The sequence below is a fragment of the Falco biarmicus genome, chromosome Z (assembly GCF_023638135.1).
Source record: "Falco biarmicus isolate bFalBia1 chromosome Z, bFalBia1.pri, whole genome shotgun sequence".
Lineage (NCBI taxonomy): Eukaryota > Metazoa > Chordata > Aves > Falconiformes > Falconidae > Falco > Falco biarmicus.
Window position 1 is genome coordinate 75,383,356 of NC_079311.1, and position 21,241 is coordinate 75,404,596.

The 21,241-nt window shown below is 52.1% G+C and overlaps 1 protein-coding gene across 1 annotated transcript in view; it reads right to left on the bottom strand.

Annotated features, from left to right (window-relative positions):
• The window catches only part of CNTFR (ciliary neurotrophic factor receptor), a 207,770-nt gene that overhangs the window by 69,733 nt on the left and 116,796 nt on the right, over positions 1-21,241 (bottom strand). The window contains 1 exon segment of the mRNA XM_056325558.1: positions 16,243-16,324. Coding sequence (XP_056181533.1) covers positions 16,243-16,324 — 82 coding nt within the window.

The following is a 21,241-nucleotide window of genomic DNA, read 5'->3' on the forward strand; positions in this document are numbered from 1 at the left end:
GGAGCTCACCAAATCTAGAGCTCAGGTTATCTGAAGGCACTACTGAATTACAACTATTATTAGCACAAGAGATACTTGAATTCTGGAATTTCTTTAAAACGTTTTGAATTCAGGTTCTTAAGCATTTAAAGGACTTGAGAAAATATCTTTGGCTCCAAGTCAGCAAAGCACTTAGGCAAGCCCTTCACTTTCAGCATGAGTTTAAGTACCTTGCTGACTCGGGGCTTTTAACCCCAAAGAAAAGAAAGCAAAGAGGAAAGAAAAAGTCAAAGGAAAAAGTTCTGATGTGCGTGGAAATCTCCAGACAAGCCAAAATAATACGGGAATCTCTTCTGGAAAGTAAGAAAACAAGAAATAATAGCGACTTGCTTTAAAATTAAGCACTAGAGGAAGCTTTCTGGAGGGGGGAGAAAAGACTCCCAGAACAAACCGAGTATGTCAGTGTAGCCTAATGCCAGTTTCACTCTCCTGCCTCTTCAGCATGCTGAAATTATTTATTGCTGAAAAAAACCCACCCAAAACTAAACCCAAAACCTGCTTCCCTCTCCCACTCCTAGACTAAGTGTGATGGGAGAGAGAAAAATCTTGGCTCTGGCAGTGAAAAAAACATCTCTGAGATGAGTCATCTGTGACAGGCTGTCTCCATCAGGAGGGAGGAAGAGGAGAAGGGATGAGGGAGTGAAAGGTAGTAAGGAGGATGAGGAAATTACAGGCAGGAGCCTGCAAACAGCCACACACGCTGCCTGCAGGAGGGGGAATACCAGGAAGTCCATAAGGAGAGAAAATCAGTGCAAATCCGTGTGCACACACATGGAAAGCAGCTACAGGCAGCAAGTGGCTCTTCCCCTACCTCCAGCCTGGGGCCATGCATAGCAAACAAACTGAAGCAGAGCAAAAGGAGGATGCTCTGCAGCTCACCCAGGGAGAGCGGCTGCTGGCCCTTAGGAGATGGCAACAGGGAGAGCAGCCGCCTGCGTGGGGATGGGAGAGAGGAGATGCCCTGGCTTTTGGGTGCTGGTAGCTCCCCACACCTCTGGGACAGCCAGGGCAAGCTTAGGATGCCGTAAAGTTGAAAATTCTGCTCTGGCTCCAACAGGGCAAAACTCCAAACTTCCAAAAACTAACCATTAAAGTGAAAAAGAAAAAAAGAAAAAAGCAAAGTTTTTCCTTTAGAAGGAAACCAAAGGGTTTCACATCCTTTAGGTTTTTTTTTCAGAACTGCTCTACTGTGTTGTACAAAAGGCTTTGCAACCCTTTATTTTTTTAGGGGGGGGGGGGTGGCAATTTAAAGTGAAGAATCTATTTCTGAAAATTACTACAAAGACAAACTACTATTTCTGAAAAATACTACAAAGATAAACTACAGCCCCCTCCCAGCCCCAACTTCTTCCCCTCCCCCCCCCCAACAGAGAAGTATGGTTTTGTAAAACATTCAGATGTTGATGTGACTTAATTTTCCAAAGGAAAATGGCTCACCTGAGGATCTTCCCCATCAGCTCTGCTCAGGACAGACTGGCAGCAAGCACTTCGCTTCCCAACAGAGATGCCCCTGACGGGAAGTAGAGGGTTCTGGTGCAGGGGATGGAGGTGGCTCTTCCCCAGCACTCACACTGCCAAACTGCCTGCAGCCCCCCAGGGATGCGCACCCTGTCACCCACTGCTCTCTGTCAGCACCCAGCAAGTTGCAGATCTTGCCTTAATGAGCTGACAACTCAAACAGATGAGACAAACAAGGAGGGCACCATTGTCACTCTCTTAGAGATGGAGCTAAAGTCCCCAAAAGAAATTAAATGACTGGCCTAAGGCGTGCAAGTTGTTTACATCAGAGCTAGGCTCTGATTTTCCTCCTGCTTGTGATCCTATGGCATCTCTACATCGACACCAGGGTTTGGTTAGCCTCTCCTGACACTGCTGAAATACAAACACCCAAAGCACAGAATTTTTTTGAGCTGGTGTTTTATTACCCATTCTGAATTCCTGTATACCTCTTGGGGTGCCAGCACTGGAATGCTGCTGTGGTGGCTTACAGGGCTATGAGGTGGCTGCTGCGGTGTGTACCAGTGACTCCCCCTGAAGCAGCAAAGCAAAAAGTCTTCCATAAATACCAGTTACACTAAAAAACCCTTCAGGGCTAAGCAAGTTAAGAAAAATGGTCCAAACTCACTGGAGGAAGGAAAACACAATTAGATCACCTAACAGCTTGTATCCACTAATCCCTCATGCTACCAGACTGGACTCTAATATCTCTGCCAGCTGACACCCACCTCCCATGCTTCTTCTAAAGCCCACCAGAGCCTGGGGCTCCAAGCACACAGTCACAGCACAGCTAGGACCCTCTGGCAATGGGCTGTGCAATGACAGGCTTGGGAGCTGCTGGCCCAGGCCATGGCATGAATTAAAGACACTCAACACTTGCAGGAGTGTTCCGTATTCACCAGGCTTGGAGACACGTTTGCAACATCATGCAACACGTTATAAGAGTTGTGATGCATTCTTGGTGGTTCTTGCTATGTGGTCTTCGCTCTGGAGCTGTGATTTAGGGTACGATGAAGAATGTAATGGAATTAGATCGGACTAACTAAATCTTAAAATTTTCCTCCTGGGTTTATATTCCAAAGTACTACTCATAGATCAGCAGGAGGATGCCTGGGGCCATCTCTCTGGAGCCGTGAAGAATGGAGTTGCAAAAATGTGGAGAAAAATGCATCACAGATACAAAAGCCCATGGACTCACATTGCTCTGTGGAAAAGACTTGCCCAGATTATGGAGTGAGATTGGCAATTGCATGTGGGGGGAAGTTTCACTAACACAGAGGAAGGCCAACGACTAGGTATCTTGCTCAGATAGGCTCACACCTCCACTCCCAAGTGGCTGATCCAACCCCAACCTCCTCCAAATTTCTTGGGGGTCAAGGCACATGCCAATTCCTAAATAGCACTACTTGGTTGCCCCAGGGGTTGCAGGGCTGCTGCTGCACTTGGACGGGGGAGCTGGCAGCAAAGGGAGAGCATGGAGGTCTAGGTCCCACACTTCGATGGCTGAATCTCCTGGTGGGTTGATGCACCCCATGCTGGCCCCGATGTGCCATGCAGGAGACACAAGCAGCACCTTCACTACAGCTAAGTCGAGCTGAAACAATGCCAGGAACCTGAAAAAAATTAAAAGCGGGAGGGGACCCCTCAACCCTGCATAAATGTATAAACGAATGTTTCTTCTAAAATGACAACTTCTGAAGTCCCATGTCATTACTATTCCCCCAGGGTTTTCCTTTCTGTCTCCCATGCTGCTAAAGCAGCAGCTACGTAACTTTTGAAGAGCACCAACTGGCAGCGTGAAAATGGCTGCAGTGATTATATTGCAACACTTCACTGCTTCCCTGAGCTGCAGCTCCCTCCTCCACTGTTGGAAGTGAAGTACAATCAATGCTAATTAATTAAGGGCCAGAACCTGCCAACCATGGTCACACCAAGTTCAGTGTTGTTTCTTGAATATTCAGGGCTCGCTCTCCATAAAAGCTAGGATCAGCCTCCAGCAGCTTGGGTTAAAAACAACAGAAATTCTCTTTGCAAACCAGGAGGGACAGACAGACATGCACTGTCTCAGGGATGAGAGCTGGAGAAGTCACCTGCGCAGGGGCAGACCCAGTGCACCACGGCTGTAAATCAGCAAAGAGCCACTGCCACGATGGGAAGGTCAGTAAGGCATCCCTAAAGGCTCTCTGCCAACAGGAACCACTGAGCTGGCACAGCTATTACACCTGACCAAGGCTAAGAGCAGGATGCTTGTGATGGGTCCAGCAAGAAAGCACAAGCATCCTCCAGGACCATGGAGAAGCAACACACTTTCTCTTAGCACTCAAAGGGCTGTGCCCTGCAATGCTGGGAGAGGGCGAGGCAAGGGCTGGGGGTTACTGGGCAAAGCTGGGGAGGCTCCTCTAGGGCAAAGGAGGCAGAGAAGAGTCTAGTAAAGGGAATGGATTTCCAGGTGGAGCACTAGTGGGAAAAGTGCTGCAGTTTACTAGCAAGTGAGCCTGTGGCCATTGGGAGTGGCCACGGTTCCCTCTGCTGCCAAGGGGCTTGTGCAATGCTGTAAGGGCTAGGAGGCACCAGTGGGGACCCAAGCTCCTGAGCTGCCCTTCCCCTAGGCCATGCAGCAGCAATCCTCACCCAGATGAAGATGGGGACAAACACAAGTTCCTGTGCTTCCCACCACAAAGGTAAAACTAATTTTCAAGTCTGTTGAGCACAAGAACTTGGATATGACCACCAGCCAGGCGCTTTGCTGCATCCCAGGTAATGCTACATATCCCCTCCCAAAAGCAGGAGTCTTGCAGGGTTCAGCAGCCCCTTCCCACCCCTGAGCAACATCACTGGATTTTCATGCTTTACCCCAAGCCTCTCCAGTTGTCCTGGCAGCTGTCACAGGTTGTGGCAGATCTCCACGCTCCCAGTTATGGCCAGACATGTCGGCTTTCCATGGGAAATTGCAGGGAGAGGAGTAGACAGACAGACATTAGCTTCTGGATTTAATGCACTCCCGTGTGCCTCAGTTTCTCATTTGTACAGCATGCTGTCAGCTGGAGCAACCACACTGCAGTGCAGGCAAGCTGCAGATGCATCAGAGCCCAACCTGCCAGGACTTGTGGCTTGGCTGGAGTCAAGAGGCTCTCTATGACTCATCCTACAAAGTCTTAAGCTCACAGCTATGGCTGGAGACTCCCCTCAGGAGTGCTCCAGGCTCACCTTACTGCCCCCCTGGGAGCAGGTTTGCACATAAACAATGCAGATGATGAGCAGATGATGAGCAGAGCTTGCCTGCCTGATTGGGGAAGATCTGCACTTGGAGAGATACATGGACATCAGGCTACCAGGAGAAGCCCCCAGCAGCAGACCCCTGTGTCTGTGGTCTGCACCAGGTTTGCACCAGCTGCTGCTGTTGTGAGCCTGCCTTCCTGCTGCTCACAACAGGACGGGACCCTGATCCCCCTCTGTGGCTCTGTTACCTATGTGGGAGATGCTCAGCAACTTCCTTGGCTTTATTTCAGTTTGGATGCTGGAGGCAGCAGGTGTGGCCCCTGACAGGCAGCACAGACTGGCAGAGTACAGAGGGGACCTCTCTCCAGAGAGCAGACGCACACTTTGGCATTGCCAAGCATCTGCTCCCCACCAGCCCTCCATCAGGAGAATTGTGCTATCCAGCATCACGCCCAATGCCTGGACATCAGAAACAGATGCACACACATGCACACCTCATTACACCTTAGCAAATTCAGCATGAATCAAGCAAGACATGCTACACGCTGCAGCTCCGCTTTAGCTTGTGCATCCCAGTCAGCTCCTCGGTGTGATAGTGCCAGCGCTCTTCTGCCTACAAAGCACACAGTTCTTGGCTGGCAGAAATCTTCCAGGTTTCCAGCCTTGCAGGTCAATGTTTTTCAGCATCGGCTCTGCAGACCTCTGGCTGCTTTGCAACACTTCTGAACAGGTAAGTAAGAAGAGCCTGGCTAATGGCAGACAGCTTAAATCTGCTAACACAGATCTGCACTGGGGGAAACACTTCAGGCTTTGCAGCTAAAAAATCTTGGAAGTTCAAACGTATTGAACCTGGGATGAATGGCAGTGCACAGCTCTGCCAGCCATGTGGACCCTGTGGTGAGGGTCTGCTCCATCCACAGGGAATTTTGCACTGGGACATGGATGAGTCAGGCCAGGGACTCACCTTGCACACAGGTGCAGGCTGTGCAAGGAGAAGGTTTTAGCTACTTCCCCTTGTCTCCCGAGTGGAGAGGAAGGCAGTTCTATCCCCACACTGTGAATCAAGTACACGAATTCCACCACCACCACCACCCCACCACCACCAGCCTCCCCAGTACAGCTGTAAGCAAAAGAAGGCAGTGCAATGAGGCTCCAGACCCCTCAGCTTCAATTAGCACCTGGTGGCAGCTAAACCTAAACACAATCTTTCCCAGCAATGAGATCAATGGTCCATATGCTGGACTAATACTGCTGTACCCTCGCGCCCCCCGCCCGCCTCCATCACCATCAACTGCTTTGCAGTTTCACTTCACTTCTCCACCTGACTGGCCTTCCTGGAGCATGCATTACAAGGTGACACGCATTGCTTTTCCCTTCTGCAACAAGCTTGCCACAGCCCCCCCTCAATCTTTCTTCTCCCTTTTTCTTCTAATGCACCACAATCATATTGGCTTCTTTGCATGGATCCACTCCATTTAGTGCTGCCCAAGACAGCTTATTCTCAAAGATGCTCTTTTCATCCACAGGACAGATTGCACATCTTGCAAGTTGTTCTTCTGTTCATTATTTTGCACTCCAGCATCTCCCACCCAGAATAGGAATCTGGGTATTATGTACTCCCCTTTGCACAGAATCACAGTGTCTGCCCATAGAAATTAAACCGCCCAAAGACTTTGATAAGGGTTTGTGTATATTGTGTCCCGGTATCTGCTCTCCTGAGCATGCTTCAGTCTTTCTTTGCTCTGTTCTTGCCCTAGCAAAATCCTCTCCCCAGGAAACAGAGATGATGATGTCTGCACTCAGTGTCTTGCTGTGACTGTGCTCCCGTTATCCAGGGTTTTGCTTGTTCACAGACATGTCACAGGTGGCCTGAAGACAGCAGCGAGTGGGTCACTCTGTGCCCAACGCTACTGATGGACGCACAGGACCTGAGCATCTCAGCCCCAGCCCTGCCTGCCCTTTTGGTCCCCGAGGTCTGCCACACACAGCTCTTCTGACACACCCCGGGGATGATTTGTAGCACCCTCTGCTAAGGTTATGGGCTCCTGCAAGCAGTGCCCGGAGCTGCAGCACTCTGCTCTTTCAGCCTGACTGGAGACTGGCTTTGCAGTCCCAGGGCAGCGTATAATCCAGGACTTCAGACACTGGGAACCCTTCAAAGCAGATAAATAATGAGTGGCACCACCAGTCCAAGTTCAGTTGGACATGTGTCTGAACAGGCTGGTGGAGAACCAGGCTGCTTTGGAAATTGAGATGGCTCTCTCCCTGGGATGGCCATGTGTGACTTCCAAGTTGAGACCTTTCTGAGCTGTTGGAGGCTAACTGAAGCCAAACCGCTGAAGCACTGAAGGTTTCCACTCCAACTGTCACTGTTTTATGAGAACTTCCATTCCTGGAAGACTTTGAGAATGCAAACACAGGCTTAAGAAAACAAACAAGTGTAACCCATGGGCAAGGACTGCTTCCTCGCTCAGCAAAAGGAACTCAGTGCTAGGACAGGATACAGCCCTTCTTCAGCAGCCAGAACCCATGTGAAGAGCAGAACCCACAGCTGCTCCCATGTGCTGGGCTATGCCTCAGCTCACTGGGTCTGAAAACCTGTGCAAATGAGATTTTGGCTTCCACCAGCATTTGGGGGTCCCAGTTGCTATGGCAATGCCTTGATTTACAAGCAACTGTCAGCAGAGGAAGCATTGCTTCTGCTCCACACAGCAGGATGATGCCATCCCAAGAAGGAAATTACTTTTTTACAAACCCTTCCTCTCAGCCAACCCCCAATGAACAGGAGTTGTCCAGCAGTGGGTTTCAGCAAGGATTTGCTGACAAGCACCCAGGTGGCTTACACAGATGCTCCATGAGCTGAGTGCTGCTCCCTGTCCCACATTGTGCTCTCTCCACACCCGTGCCGGCAGGTCCTGACTCCCTCCCATGGGCTGGGACAGCTTTGCCCACACCAGCAGCAAAAGCCAGGGCTTCACACTTTCCATCCAAAGCTCCTCTAGGTGTTTGGGTGGAATACAAACCCCATACCTCCTCCTTCAGTGTCTGTCCATGTGTTTAATGAAGCCTAAAAGACTACTGAGACATGGCTTTCCTTGCCACTGGCAGAACTAATGAATCCTGGAAGACTGAGATTCTCCCAGTGGTTTCTTCTTCTTGCCACAGATGTGAACTATTTTCACCAGCTTTGTGAGATCACAGGCTTGTCCAAAACCTGCCCGATCCACACTCTTACTCTTCAGTGATGTTTTCTTTTCCTTCTTTTTTTTTTTTTAATTCTTTTACAGCTCTGTGATCTGCTTCAATAAACAGGACCTGCAGCTGATGGAAGGGTTCATATTTTGTTCGCATCACAGACATTGCCAGCTAGATTTTCTTCCCAGCTTTTGGATGGCTCATGTGGGCCTGGGGACACGTGGGTCCCACTTTACTCCAGAACCTCATCCCCATCAACTCCATTTAAAATAACTTGTTTCATTCCCAGAAAGGGTAAATTCAGTGCAAGTTCCTCCAGACAGACTTATATAGCAAAAGCAGGTAGCTTTTTTGCAATGTCTGTTGCATGTCTCCGAACTTTGGTAACTTGCAAAGAACAGGTCTTCAAAGCCTTGAAGCCACCGAGCTGTGCTCCCTCACACCTAAGTGCCAGTCCCTCTATTTTTCTTCCTGTCCTTCTCTCTCCCCTGACCTGCACTTTAAGAGCATCTCTCCTCATGCATCTGACAGCACTTTGCACAATGGGACCTCAATCTCATGCTGACCTGTGGCTATTTTCCAACCACAAACCCTAGGTGAGAGCTGTGAGCTCTCCACTCCCTGTCTGGAAGGCATGAGTCGTGCTCCCACAGCATGCCCCAGCAAGGCAGGCCACCCTGCTCCACACAGCAGCAACTTTCTGTGGTGCAAAATTAACAGACACTGTGGAAATCAGCCCTCTTGATTTCCCACCTCCCAGGTGGGAGGAATGAGCCTGTGACATGCTCCCCGCAGGGCTATCCTGCACCCCTGGGGGATGCTCAGCTCTGGGACCTGGGGGGTGACGAGGCAGCGGGCAAGGAAACACAGGCTCTAAAAATAGGCTGTTTGTGGCAGGGGCTGACCACATTTATTAGTAAGCCTGTGCTCCAGCTGACCACAAGGTCAGCCTCTGAGAGCTTGGCCATAATTCACTCTGTGTCTGGGCAGGAAATCTACTTGAGCTCAGAGGGATGTCCAGTAATAGAAGAAGTTGTTCCAGGACCTGGGGCTATTTTTTTTCAGGAGATGTATATTGTGTTGGGGGGAAGAAAACAATGCAGGTGCTCTGGGGCAGACAGAGGGGTAGGGGAAGGAAAAGGGGCAGGGTGTGGGGCATGCAGAAGTTTGTGCCCGTTTGAGTCTGGGGTTTGTCTTATCAGACAGACTCACCTTCACCACGTAGGGCAGGGAAGCAGCAGGAAAAGATCAGAGCAGAAAGAGAGACCCCAGACCCTAATGTGCTCTTACACACCGTAACAGCATGTAGCAGATTAATGTGTTGCAGCTGGGGTGTCACTGCAGGTGGGGTGAGTTGCTGTCTCTGCTGTTTCCCTACAGCTGTGGGCTGGCAGGAAAGATGGGGAGGCAACGAGGAAACCACCACGGTAATAAATGCCCAGGGAGGTGATGGACCTTCCTTGCAAAGGCATCAGAGGACAACTTGAACTGCTGCCAGGTTGTACCTTTGGCCAGCACTGGCTGGGCCAGCAGATTGGCCCCCAGCAGCTGCAGCCAATCCCACTGGGATGATGCTGGTTCCCAATGGACAGCCACAAGCTTGGGCTAGCTTAGCCTTGAGTAGCAATTAGCAAGGCAAAGGAGGCAAAAAGTGGATGCCTGCCCTTGAACAGCAGCCTTCAGAATGATTTAAGCAGGCTCCGTCTCACAGAGAAGCTCAAATCCTAATTGCTGCACATAAGCTGCTGGCACTGGAGCCTTCATATGAGGGGTAATGTGTCCCTGGTGAGTCAGGCTGACTCACCCGACAGATACATGAGCTGTCTACAGAAGTGAGATGACTGCTGGGGGGGTCCCAGAGGTGCAGGCAGTGCTGCTCTTCTAGGGGTGCTGGCATCCTGGGGTGCCCACACCTTTGGAAATGCCTTCTCCTATGGCCCTGGTGCTTATGCCTTTTCCCTCTTGCAGCTCCAAGGCAGGATCATCTACTCATGACATGCCCTAAGACCAAGGTTTTCCAGGAACAGCCAGTTCCTTCAGTGGATTATGTGAACACCACCATGAATCAAGCTCATTCGGTCTGAGAACAAGCTGAGCTAAGCCCCGCAACTTTGACTGCCCCAAGCAAACCCTGATAACATCTTTCCAATGCCAAGACATGTCCTTTCATGGATCCACCTCCGTGCCTCAGTTCTGGCTCTCCAAGCCCTCCATGAAGCAAATCTGAAGAGCATTTTGGCTTTGAGAAGGCTTGCAAAGAATGAGGGATGGTGGGGCAGGTAGACGCTACCTCAAACTTCGCTTTCTAACTGGAGGGTGTTCCTGAAAATGCTCTGAGACCAGCTCACACGCTGAACAGGACTGCAGTTTGGAGCAAGGCTGGTATTTCAGCCAGCTGGATAATAAGAGCATCCAGAGTCATCACAGGAAGGACTAAAAAATATAATTGCTTATGGGGAATTAATTGTTAATGGGGAATCATCATTGCAGGAGGGTGTTCCTGGTGTGGCCCAGCAGGGATCTGTTCTTGGCCAATTGCTAATCACTCAACTTATCAATTATCTTGAAGGCAACATAAAACTGCTGCTGGCAAAGGTTGCCAGTGACACAAAGGCTGCTGTATGTAACGGAAAGGGTGAGTCCATTGCACACAGAGCTCTGGAGCAGTTAATACACTAGCCTTCCCTCAGTGAGAGCATGTGTTTTACGCAGCCAAACACAAGTTCATTCATCTCCAGTGGAGGAATGTAGGTCAGACTCGCAGAAGGCAGGGCTGTGTCCTGGGGAGGACACCACCGACAAGGCCTTGGCAGGAGCCACCCAGAGACAAAGTGCCAGCGTGCTGTGATGAGAGCAAAACTTGGCTCGAGATGCCAAGAGGTGTCACAGGAGGTGGGAAGGTGCTATGTAATGAGGAGACAGAGCTTTTTCCTGCACTGGCCCCAGCCTGAGCATGGAATGAGGCTCTGCAGGAAGCATGGACTATCTCCAGCCTCCCAAGTCGCCACTCAGCACACACACAGGCAGTTCCTTTGACCTTGCCTTCCCTAGCGAGTGCCCGTACCCAGGCAATTACAAAAAATCCAAAACATTCTGTTGCACATGCATCTTGCCCTGGGGAACGGATGGAAAAACAAAGAACACATGACAGATGTTAGTCATGTTGCTTAATGGATGACTGAAGGGCACTCCAATAGCGTGATGAGAGAGGTGAGGGAGAGGAGAGGAGAGACCTTATGTATTTGGAGAGCCTACTCTTTCAAAGCTGTCTTAGGTTGGATGCACATCTCCCCTATGCACCACAAGCACAAGACAAAGCCTCAAGACCCAGGTAGCCCATCACCCACTTGGATCCAGGTACCTTAACTGGACAACATTTGCACAACAAACAAAACCTCCTCAGATGTCTACAAACAAGTGACATGATCCTGCATGAATCTACAAACCATCCCCTACACAGAAAAGCCAGAGAACACCCCAAAACCAAAAGCAACTAGCTTAACTGTGCCAGGCAGATGCCCTGGGGAGTTGGATAGGCTGACTGATGTGGGACGAAGCAGAGTCCAGAAGGAGCTGGTCCCATCCTCGTCAGTCACAAATGCCATATGGAGAAGGCTGGGCAATGTGGGGAGGGGAGAGAGGGATGTATCTACAGCTGTTTCTCTTTGAAAAGCCAATTTGCATGGCTTTGCTGTGCATCTTAAAGGCTGTTTACCGGACCAGGCTTTGTCTTAGCTGAAATGTGGGCAGCATTTCTAACAAGGCACAGGCAAACTAAAGCTCCCTGGAGGCTTTGCAGCAGAACCGATTGCAAAAGATTAGCACCAGAGCTTAAGAGAGCAAGAGAGAAGGGAAAGTAATGGAACAAAATCTCTCTCTCTCTTTCCTCGGCTGAGGAATGATGGGGGCTAATTGCTTGTTGCTGGTGAGAAAAAGAGGAGATAGCAGCTTCGGCACCCATCAATAAATTAACCTCAGCATGTGGCATCTGAAAAGCATTCATTTCCAGAGATGTTTATCTCTTTGTCTCCTCTCCTCAGTGAAAACATAATTATTGTTTAAACATGAGTTAATTCAGCAAGGTGAGGATCAATAAAGCAGAATTACTCCAGTTTTAAAAGCAAAGAAACCTCAATCTGGGACAGATGTGGACATAACTGGCAAAGCTGATGGATGGGGAAGATCCTTTGGTCGTGGCACAAGTCTGGGGAAGCAGAGCTCCCTCCTTCTAGGACTGCTGTAGCCTACTGTAGGTCTACTGGGAACAGCTAAATCCAGCCACAGGCAGTAATGGCAACGAATAGAAAGAGTTGAAATCACCCATGCATGTATGCTTTATGGCCTGACATGCATTTAGGCATCTCCACCATGTACACATCTCCTATGTAAGGAGCTTTGGCAAAGCCCCAGGGCTCATGCTGTGGCCTTTCCCTTTCCTTTGAGGGTGCCCAACTTCTGCTAGGAAGAGGGTCTCTGCACTGCAGGCACCCCTGCCAGCACTGCTTTCACATGCCAGAGCCCCTGGCCAGCCAAAGGTGTGAGTGTTGCAGCAGGCAGCATTGCTTCTGTGCTCTGCTGAGCTTTCCCCATCACCTTCCGCTCCTCTGAAATAAATTGGCGTCAACCACTGCCTGGAGAAGGAAATACAGGAAGGAAAACTGAGCTGCCTACAATGACAGGGAGGACACTGGTCTCTCCTGGACGATCTTCAGACAGTTCTGCCTCCCCTGCCCCCTCCCATTTCTTCCCACAGCTCCCGTCTATCTCTCTGTGCTGGCTGGGAGCTGTGTGGAGGGCGACAACCTTCTGGCTGCCCAGGGCAATGCCCGTTTCTGGAGCACGCTGCTCCCCATCTGGCAGCTCCATCTGAAGCTGGTTTACTTTTAGCGCTGACCCATGCACCGAGAGGACATCCCTGGACCATCTACTCAGCAGGTCCAGCAGGAGGGCCAAACACCACTTTATACCACCCTATTCTGGCAGTTAATCCCTGCAAGCCTTATGTCTTTTCCCCTCCACTTCCAATTTTACCCAGTGCATCACCTTTTCTTTCACTAAATTCAAGAGCGCTGAGGTGGGTGTTCAAAATGACCCCGTGACAGCTGCCCAGACAGGCTGGGGAAGGCATGCATTCAGTGCAGTGGCAGCGAGCAGCAGATCCCACCCATGCCGAGCCGGCTGCCGGAGCCTGCCAGAGCCACCCTGTGCCAGGGGCTGAGCAGCACAGGGTGACTGGTTTAGCAGGAATAGAATTAGCTGTGCGTGCACCGTGCAACTCCCTGAGCTGACAGCTCCAGCAGCACCAAGAGTCCAACCCTGCTGCCCAAAAACACTGCAACCAAAGACCCGATGGTGGAAGTGGGGTGGAAGCAATTCCCATTCAATGGATTCAGCTGTCCTGGAGGTGCAGCCACAACCTGAGAAATCAGTGATGCTTCCCCTGAGGGGTAGCATCCCTTGTCCACAGCCAGCCATTCTGCCCTACCCACATACCCCCTGGCTGGGGTGTCACAAGGGGCCATGCCATGGGAGAGCCCCTCATGAACACCCTCTTTTGCTGCCACTCTGCTCTTCCCTGCGGCAGGACACTCAAACGCCAGCACTGCCCAAGCCAGCACGTTAGTGCCACCCTCTGAGCAAGCCCTGGGACTGCCCTGAGTGCCAGCTCCAGTCTCCCACCGCACAGTGCCCACCTCCACGGGTAGCTGGAAGCGACAGTGCCCAGCGGGGTGGTGCAGGTGGAACTTCAGCAACCTGCCACGGATGCCAAGCAAGGGAGCTCTGCAACCAAAGGGAGTGACAGCCCCTCCACACACACCTCTGCCAACATTGGAGAGTATCCTGGGCTCCCACTTCCCAGAAAATGCACCCTTTGCTCTGCCAGCTCCAAGGAGAAGGACCAAAGGCGAAGAGCAGAGGGGTTAACGCACGAGCAGTCTCACCTCCACTCGAGCCTGACGCTGCTTTTATTAATTCATGTGGCACTTCGCAGGATGCTCCAGTAATCACCAGGGTGCACGTGAGAGCCAGGAGTGGGTGAGAGCGGGTGGCCAAGCTCACTGTGCTGTGCTCATGCTCACTTAACAGCTTGTCACACCCTCCTCACTCAAGTATTCAGTGCTAATGCAGCTCTTAAAGTGCTTCATGAGCTATTAAAGTCGAGCGTGCCTGAAGTGCATGATAAATGGACTTTATGCCAGTGTATTCCCTCCACTCCAGCCAGTCCCTGCCACCAGTGGGATTAATCCATCCTCCCACCCCATTCCTGCTGTGCTTTCCAAGCCTGAGCACCCAGCTAGCAGGGGGATGAGCATGGGCTGGCAAGGGGAGACTGCAGTGGGGCAGGGAGTGCGCTCTGCGTGGGGGGGATGGAGCATAATCCTTTGGGTCTCCAGTGCGGGGCAGACACTCCCTGACTTCACCTGCGTGTGGGCAGCCTCTCCAAGCTGGGCATGGCAGGGTGGGCAGGAGATCTGCTGCTCCAAAGCCCCTGCACAGAGCATCACCTCAGTGTTTCAGAGAAGTGCCCAGAGGGACACATGGTGCCTCAGGGGGACATATGGAGGACAATCCTGGAAGTGCCCTACTGGCCTTCCTCCAGCTCTTATACCAGTTCCCCCAGCCCCCTGCCTTTCTTCTTTTTACATTCCCCAGTACAGAACTGCCTCTCTGGCTCTTGCAGATGGGCAGAGCCCTGCCTCACTCTGCACACCTTGTTCAGGTGCTTATTGATGCACTCAGGTCTCAGTAGCTCCAGATGCCTCAGACATCTCCCTCCTGGACACAGTCAGGCAAGGGAAAGAGGAGAGACACAGGGATGGGGAGGCTATGCTGCCAAATCCCTGAATCCTGCTGAATCATGGAGCAGAAGGTGACAGTCATTGCAGCTTGTCTGGCCAGGGGCCTTACCTAGGGCCACGCTCTGTGCCAGCAAACCGCTGCCAGCAGCAAAATGCACAGCCCTGGCCAGCACTGGTGGGGAGTAGTGTTTGTTTCTCTGTCTAGACAATACATTTCAAGCGTGGATAAGCCTGAAGTACCTGGCATGTCTGTATTTTGTGCATCTCCCCATGCAACAGGTCTGGGCTGCCATTCCCAGAGCACAAAGGGAAGCAGCACAGTGCATCCAAAGGCTACTCTGGCAGCCCTGACACTGGGTCTTTCAAGGTTTCCCAGAGAGCAGTCCTACAAGCACAGTAGGACCAAGCAGCATTGCTTCTCTGCAGAAAGCATCACACCACCACAAGCAACACACAGCTCAGCACCCAAATGCTTTGAGCAGGTGCCCTGGGAAGGTGTGGGAACGCTCCTGCAACACCACCCAGCAAGCTCCCTCCATGTCCGGCGAGCAGCTGTCCCCATGTGATGGAAACATGCTGCCAAACCCCAGCTTTTTTTTCCAAGCTGGCAGCTTCCAGCAAGGTAAACCCACCCAGCTGGATTTAGGGCAGCTCAGCCGGGCCCTCTGGCTGGGTTTCTCTATCCCACAAAGCCTGTGGATGCACAGATGTCCTTACTGGAGTTAATCAGCAAAATTCCCCTCCGTAATCCACTGAAAGCAACTAGAGTCAGGCTGACTGCCAGGAAAGCCAGCGAATTTTGGAGGTCCTCCATTTTGTCCCACTTTGCAGGGCTGCCATAGGTGACTCCACAGTGAGACCCAGCTTTCCTCCCTTTAACCTTCCTGCTCCTGCCTAGACCTAGGAACATGTAAGGTCCTCCAGCTCCCAGTGCCACTGGTGACTCTAAAATGTAGTCTCTCTAAAGCTGTCACTAAGGTAAGCCCTAAATCTTCTGCCAACTTGGAAAGAAGGGGATAGTGGTGGGAACAGATGTGTGGTGGCAATGGGAACAAAGTCACCCCAGGGACTTGAGAGCAGGATGAGGCATCCATCACGGTCATGGGGTAGGGTGTCGGGGTGGGGCTGCCAGGCTGCTGCTTCCCTTCATGGGTGGGTTGCACAGGACAGTGTGCAACAAAAAAGGGGAGGTGAAGGGATGGGAAGCAGTGCCCTGGCTGTAGGGGTACACTGGGACATGCAGGGGTGTGGGCAGGACAAGGACACTGGGGGCCCTGGGGGGATGCAGGATGCCTGAACCCTGTGGTGGGCAGGAGGGGACGTATGTGTCATGGAGAGGAGAAAAGTGGTAACACCCAGAAATTTGGATGTTATCTTGCCAGTATCAGGCAAGCCTGGAAAGTGCACCTGGCTTGTCCCAGGGGAGAGGCTGGAGGAGCAGCATTCATATTTTTCAGGACCCCCAAGGTGGGAGAGATGTGATGAGACTCACCCTGCTGGCTGTGTCTCTGGGCATACACCACCACCACCACGGCAAGCACCACGCAGCAGGCTGACGGGACAGGGTTAGCCATCTGTGGAAGCAAACACAGGCAGAAGCAGTCAGGTTTTGCCCCCAGAAGATCTCATACATGGTGTGCCAAGAGCTTGTCCCTCCCAGGCAGCTGAAGGGTGCAATGGGACCACAAAGAGATGGTCACAAAGCAAGGCTTCATCTCAGCCATGGGGGAACTCACTGCAACATGAGGCATTTTGCTGGTGCATACTCCATCACTCAGTAGCCTATGGCACTTTCCATAGGAGATGCCAGCATAACTGGCTGCCCGGAGGTGATGATACACCTTGCACAAATGCTGTATTTTCCTCATCTCATCTTCAACATTTCCCTTAAGAAAGTCAAACCCTGGTGCTGGGCTCTCCTTGGCAGCTGCAGCATCACCCTAGGAACAGCCACTGGCTGCAGGTGGGTTGCAGAGGTTCTTTGAAGAGATGAGAGCACACCCAGACACTTCACAGCAGCAGCCAGCACTTAGGATGTGCAAGATGCAGATCGCCGCACGGGCAGCAGCTGTTGCTGCTCCAGCACAGCCCCTCTGGTGCTGGTACTGAGCGCTGTGCTGTCCACCAGCCTGATGCAACAGCAGCAGCATTTCTAGGCATGCCGAGGACAGTGTAACCTTCATCAATGTCTTCACAGTGACTGACGGATGCAGCATGCTGCCTCAGCCACCTGCCGTCAGCACCCTCTCAACATCCCTCTGGGCTGGGAGAGGTGCAGAGGCTGCTCTATCCCCGTGAATCATGTCATACTCCAGGGGATGCTGGGGTGCATGGAGGTGGGGGGCAGGAGGGTACACACAGCTAAGAAGGCAGGTGTGTGGAGACATGCTGGGCTTTAGAGACAAGCAGGGAACATCCTCCTTGTACCAACAAGCTCCCCCAGCAGTGGACAAATGGCAGCAACAACCCAAGAATGTCCTGTGCAGCCCTGTCAGGCTTGGAGATGCCTGTGCTCTCTTCTTCTTGCAGCCATGGCTGGCAGAGAACAGCAGAGCTGGGAGGGAGCTGCTGGGGACAGCAATGAGGATGGCAGCCCACCCACCAGCAGGTAAACAGCACCGTGCGTGAAAAGCAAATTACAGCTTCAAAACCATTTAAACCTCTCTAATCTCCAGCACCGTATCAGTAACGTGCAGAGGATTGCCTTTTAATCTAGAACATGAGTATGAGCTCGTTAGCCAGATGGCATCCATTTAAACCTAAATAAAGGGGGAGCTGTACTGGCCAGAGAAAAAAAAACAGCAAAACATATTCCATTACCCAACACGGCTGTTGCAGAAGCCCAGATGGCCTCGGGTTCGCAGCAGGACATGAGCCATTGCAGGGCTGGAGGGGAAGGCAAGAGCAGCTGGGAGGGATATCACGAGCAGATTTTGGGGTGCAGCAGGACCAGCCTGCCCTCAAATGCCTCCGTGGCAGGGATGCTGGGGTGTCTGACGATGGGGAATCTGGCAACGGGTAGAGAAGGGACCCATGGCCTTGCTGCTGAATTTGCAGTGCTGGGTTTGGGCCGGGAGGGCTGGCAGCAAGAGCCATCCCCAGTGTGCTGCAGCTGCATAGCGTGGATATACCAGCCCCAGACCCTGCTCCCAGCCCAGCCCAATCCCCCCACCCCCAGTCACCTTGAGCATATCACTCTCGCAGTCATCCCCGTGCCTCAGTTTCTCTGCCTGTTAAGCAGATATAATGAAGGTGACCTTCCTTTGAAAGCTCTGGGCGAGGAGCACTAAGTGCTAATTACATCGTTATCATTCACTCTGCTTCTTCTCTGCTGCTCCTCTTTTTCCCTGTGCCTTCTCTCCACTCTGTCTCTGCTCTGCCTCCTCTATGTGTCCCCACCGTGCCTGCAGCGTGGCTCCCCTGTTGCCACCCCACCTGCGTGCTAGCTGCCTCTTGTGAGCGGCAGCTCGGGGCATGGGTGATGGCCAGGACCCAAGGTAGGTGCAATGGCACATCCTGGAGCAGTGCTGGCACGCAGGGCCCAAGCAGCTTGACAGCTGCCTGAAAACCAGGAGCTGACTCTCTCTACCGATCCCAAATTCACTTCCCACTGAATATTCCCTCTCTACAGCGCTGGAAGTTGGTGGGTTGCACCAGGAATTGAAGCATGCAGGGAACTGCACCAGGGCCAGAGCCCCTGCCCTGCACTGCAGTCCAGGTACCCCCAGGTAGCACAACCATCCCATCTCTGGGACAGTGGCAATGATGGGAGGCAGGACAGCAGCCCCTCTGAACCCCCAGCAATCAGCCTGCTCTTTGAAAAGTGTTAAGACCTGCTTGCTGTAGCCTTCAGTTTGGTTCATGTGGTGCAAATAACATCACCAACCATCATGCTCTACATCTCAGTCATGCCAAGGAGCAAAGCCGCTTTCCCTCCCCTGCTGCTCCTCCTCTTATCACTTGTTAAAATAATTGCTACTGCTCTTGCCAACGTGCCTGGCAGCCTCCTCAAGGCCAGACCAGTGTGGCAACAGGCACCACAGTTACATGGCAAGGGATGGTTCCTGTCCCAAAGCACCAACAGACTCAAGGGTGATGCTGTTTGGCTGCAGGTGGAAAAGGACAGAGGAAGGATTCGACCAGGTTCCCTGGGGACTCTGCGGCATGGCCAGGACACAGGCAGAGGCTCCCATTGCCAACACAGAGACCTCACCACTCGGCTGCTTTTGCCCTGTAAAAGCTTATTTCTTTTCAGAGATGAGTCCTGCTCTGGCAGGAGCCAGAGCTGTTTTAATGTGAAAGACTGAGCCAGAAAACCAACTTTTTCTCACTTGAATTGCAATTTCCCATGCAGTATTTGCTTTGTTTGACTGTTTTGCTCAAAGCCATGTTGATTATTTTTTTTCCAAGCACATTAATGAAACCTTCGCAATTTCTGTAGATGCTTCTAATGCAAATTTCCATTTGCTGTATTTGCTCATTTAACGGTTTCTCTAGCAAAAGCCCTGGCATGTGGGCATATGGGCCAGTGAGCAGCAGCTCACCAGGTGTGCAGCTCCCTGGGTTGCGTCCCCACTCCAGCAGCAACCAGTTGAAAGGTGACGGTGGGGAACCGCATTTATTACACAGCGAACTCAGCAGTGGGAAACGCAGTCTTCTGTGAAACAAGAGGCTGGAGAATATTTGCTTTTGCCCCTGTAGTGAATCCTTTCTTCGCAGTGGAGAGGAAAGAGGAGCCTGGGCAGGGGTGAAGGGAGGTGAGGGGGCACACGAGATGCAGTGGCCTGGCAGCTCTGGAGCTGGAGGCATCTCCAGCAGCCTTCCTCGCTTCTTGTTTTGGGAGAGAGCCACTAGCCGATCCTTCCTTGCCTTGTACTCTGCGCCAGGTGTACTGAAGACATCAGTCATGGTCACCCTTAGCAGAAGACAACTCAGTGTAGACATGAATATAGTCCCCTTCCTCTTGGTCCAAACTAAATGTGTTTCCAGTTGCGTTTTTCCTGAGCAAGATCAGGCTATGTGGAAGGGGGCTGTGGCCAGACCTACATGAAGACAAGCCCAGAAGCTGCCGCAGCACACAGGATTGAAGTGGCACAGCAGCGTGACATTAACTGCTGTGGTGTGATGGGCTGAGGAAAGTCCCGAGGTGGGCAGCAAGAGAGAAGGGCATCCTGTATCCAAGTGAAAAGTAGGATACCACCATCTGCTGAACAGTCCCACTGTCCTCTTCCAAGCAGGCAGAGGGACGGATCCTTTCCAGCTCTCGCTTAGAAGGATCCCCAAAACCTTGGGGATGCTCACTGGTAATAGGGTACCAACTGGCAGCTGGAAACAGCAGCTCCAGGGCAGTGCTGTCCCCAGCTGGTGAGGGACACAGGCTGCACCCCAGCCTCCCGCTGCAATGCCCACCTGCCACGGCCCCCTCCCAGCAATGACAAAGAAGTAGGGCCTCCTTCTGCAACTGCGTGGCTCCCACAAAAAACCCCAAGTGTTGTAGTTTCAAAACCTAGTGTTTCCATCACAAAGACTTCTGTGGGGCAATTCCCCACCAGGTGCTGTTACAGGGCCTGGCTCTGAAGTGGTGACCTGGGGGGGGGGAATAAAACTCTGGAAGTTGTTTCCTTCCCACATGCCCCCCACTGCATCCTTGCCCAGAGCCTTCCAAAGGAGCCCTGCAGTGTCTGTACTGCAGGCACCACAGTGTGCCTGTACTGCAGGCAGTGGCTACAGACACTATGGTACAGCCTCTACTACACACACCAGCTGTAGACACCACGGTACGCCTGTTTGCAGACAATGACTGTAGCTGCTGCAGGATGCCTGTACTGCAGACACTGACTGTAGCTGCTGCAGGACACCTGTACTGCAGACACTGACTGCAGACACTCTGGTATGCCTGTACTGCAGATGCCAGCTGTAGGTGTTATGGTACATATGCCTGTCCTGCACACACTGACCGCAGACACAACAGTATGCCTGTATTGCAGATACTGATTGTTGACCTTACAATACACCTGTACTGCAGATGCTGACTGTAGACACTGCAGCATACCTGTCCTGCAGGAGAGGTCACAATCTGCCTGTCCCCAAGGTGTTTGGGTGTTTGCCTGTAGTGCAGACACTGACTGTAGCCATCACAGTGTCCCTGCGCCTGAGACACTTGGAGCAGGCATCTCCTGGGCCCCAGCCTCACAGGAACACGCTTACCAAAGACACCCTTGATTGCTCAGCCCAGCTCTTTGCTAGCAGAGGTCCTGCCACAGCGCTTCCCAGCCCTGGGGACCTGGGGTGCTACAGTGAGATTCCATCCCTTCTGGAGGGCAGTGCACATGCCACTGGGACAAGCAGTGAAGCACCACAGTGGGCACGACACCCTCCAGCCCTGGTTCCCACAAGGACTGTGCTGATCATGGGCAGCGCTGTGAGCAGGGGGGCAGTCCTGGGAGCAACAATGGGGTGTCCAAAAGCACTGAGTCTCCTCTCTTCAGATC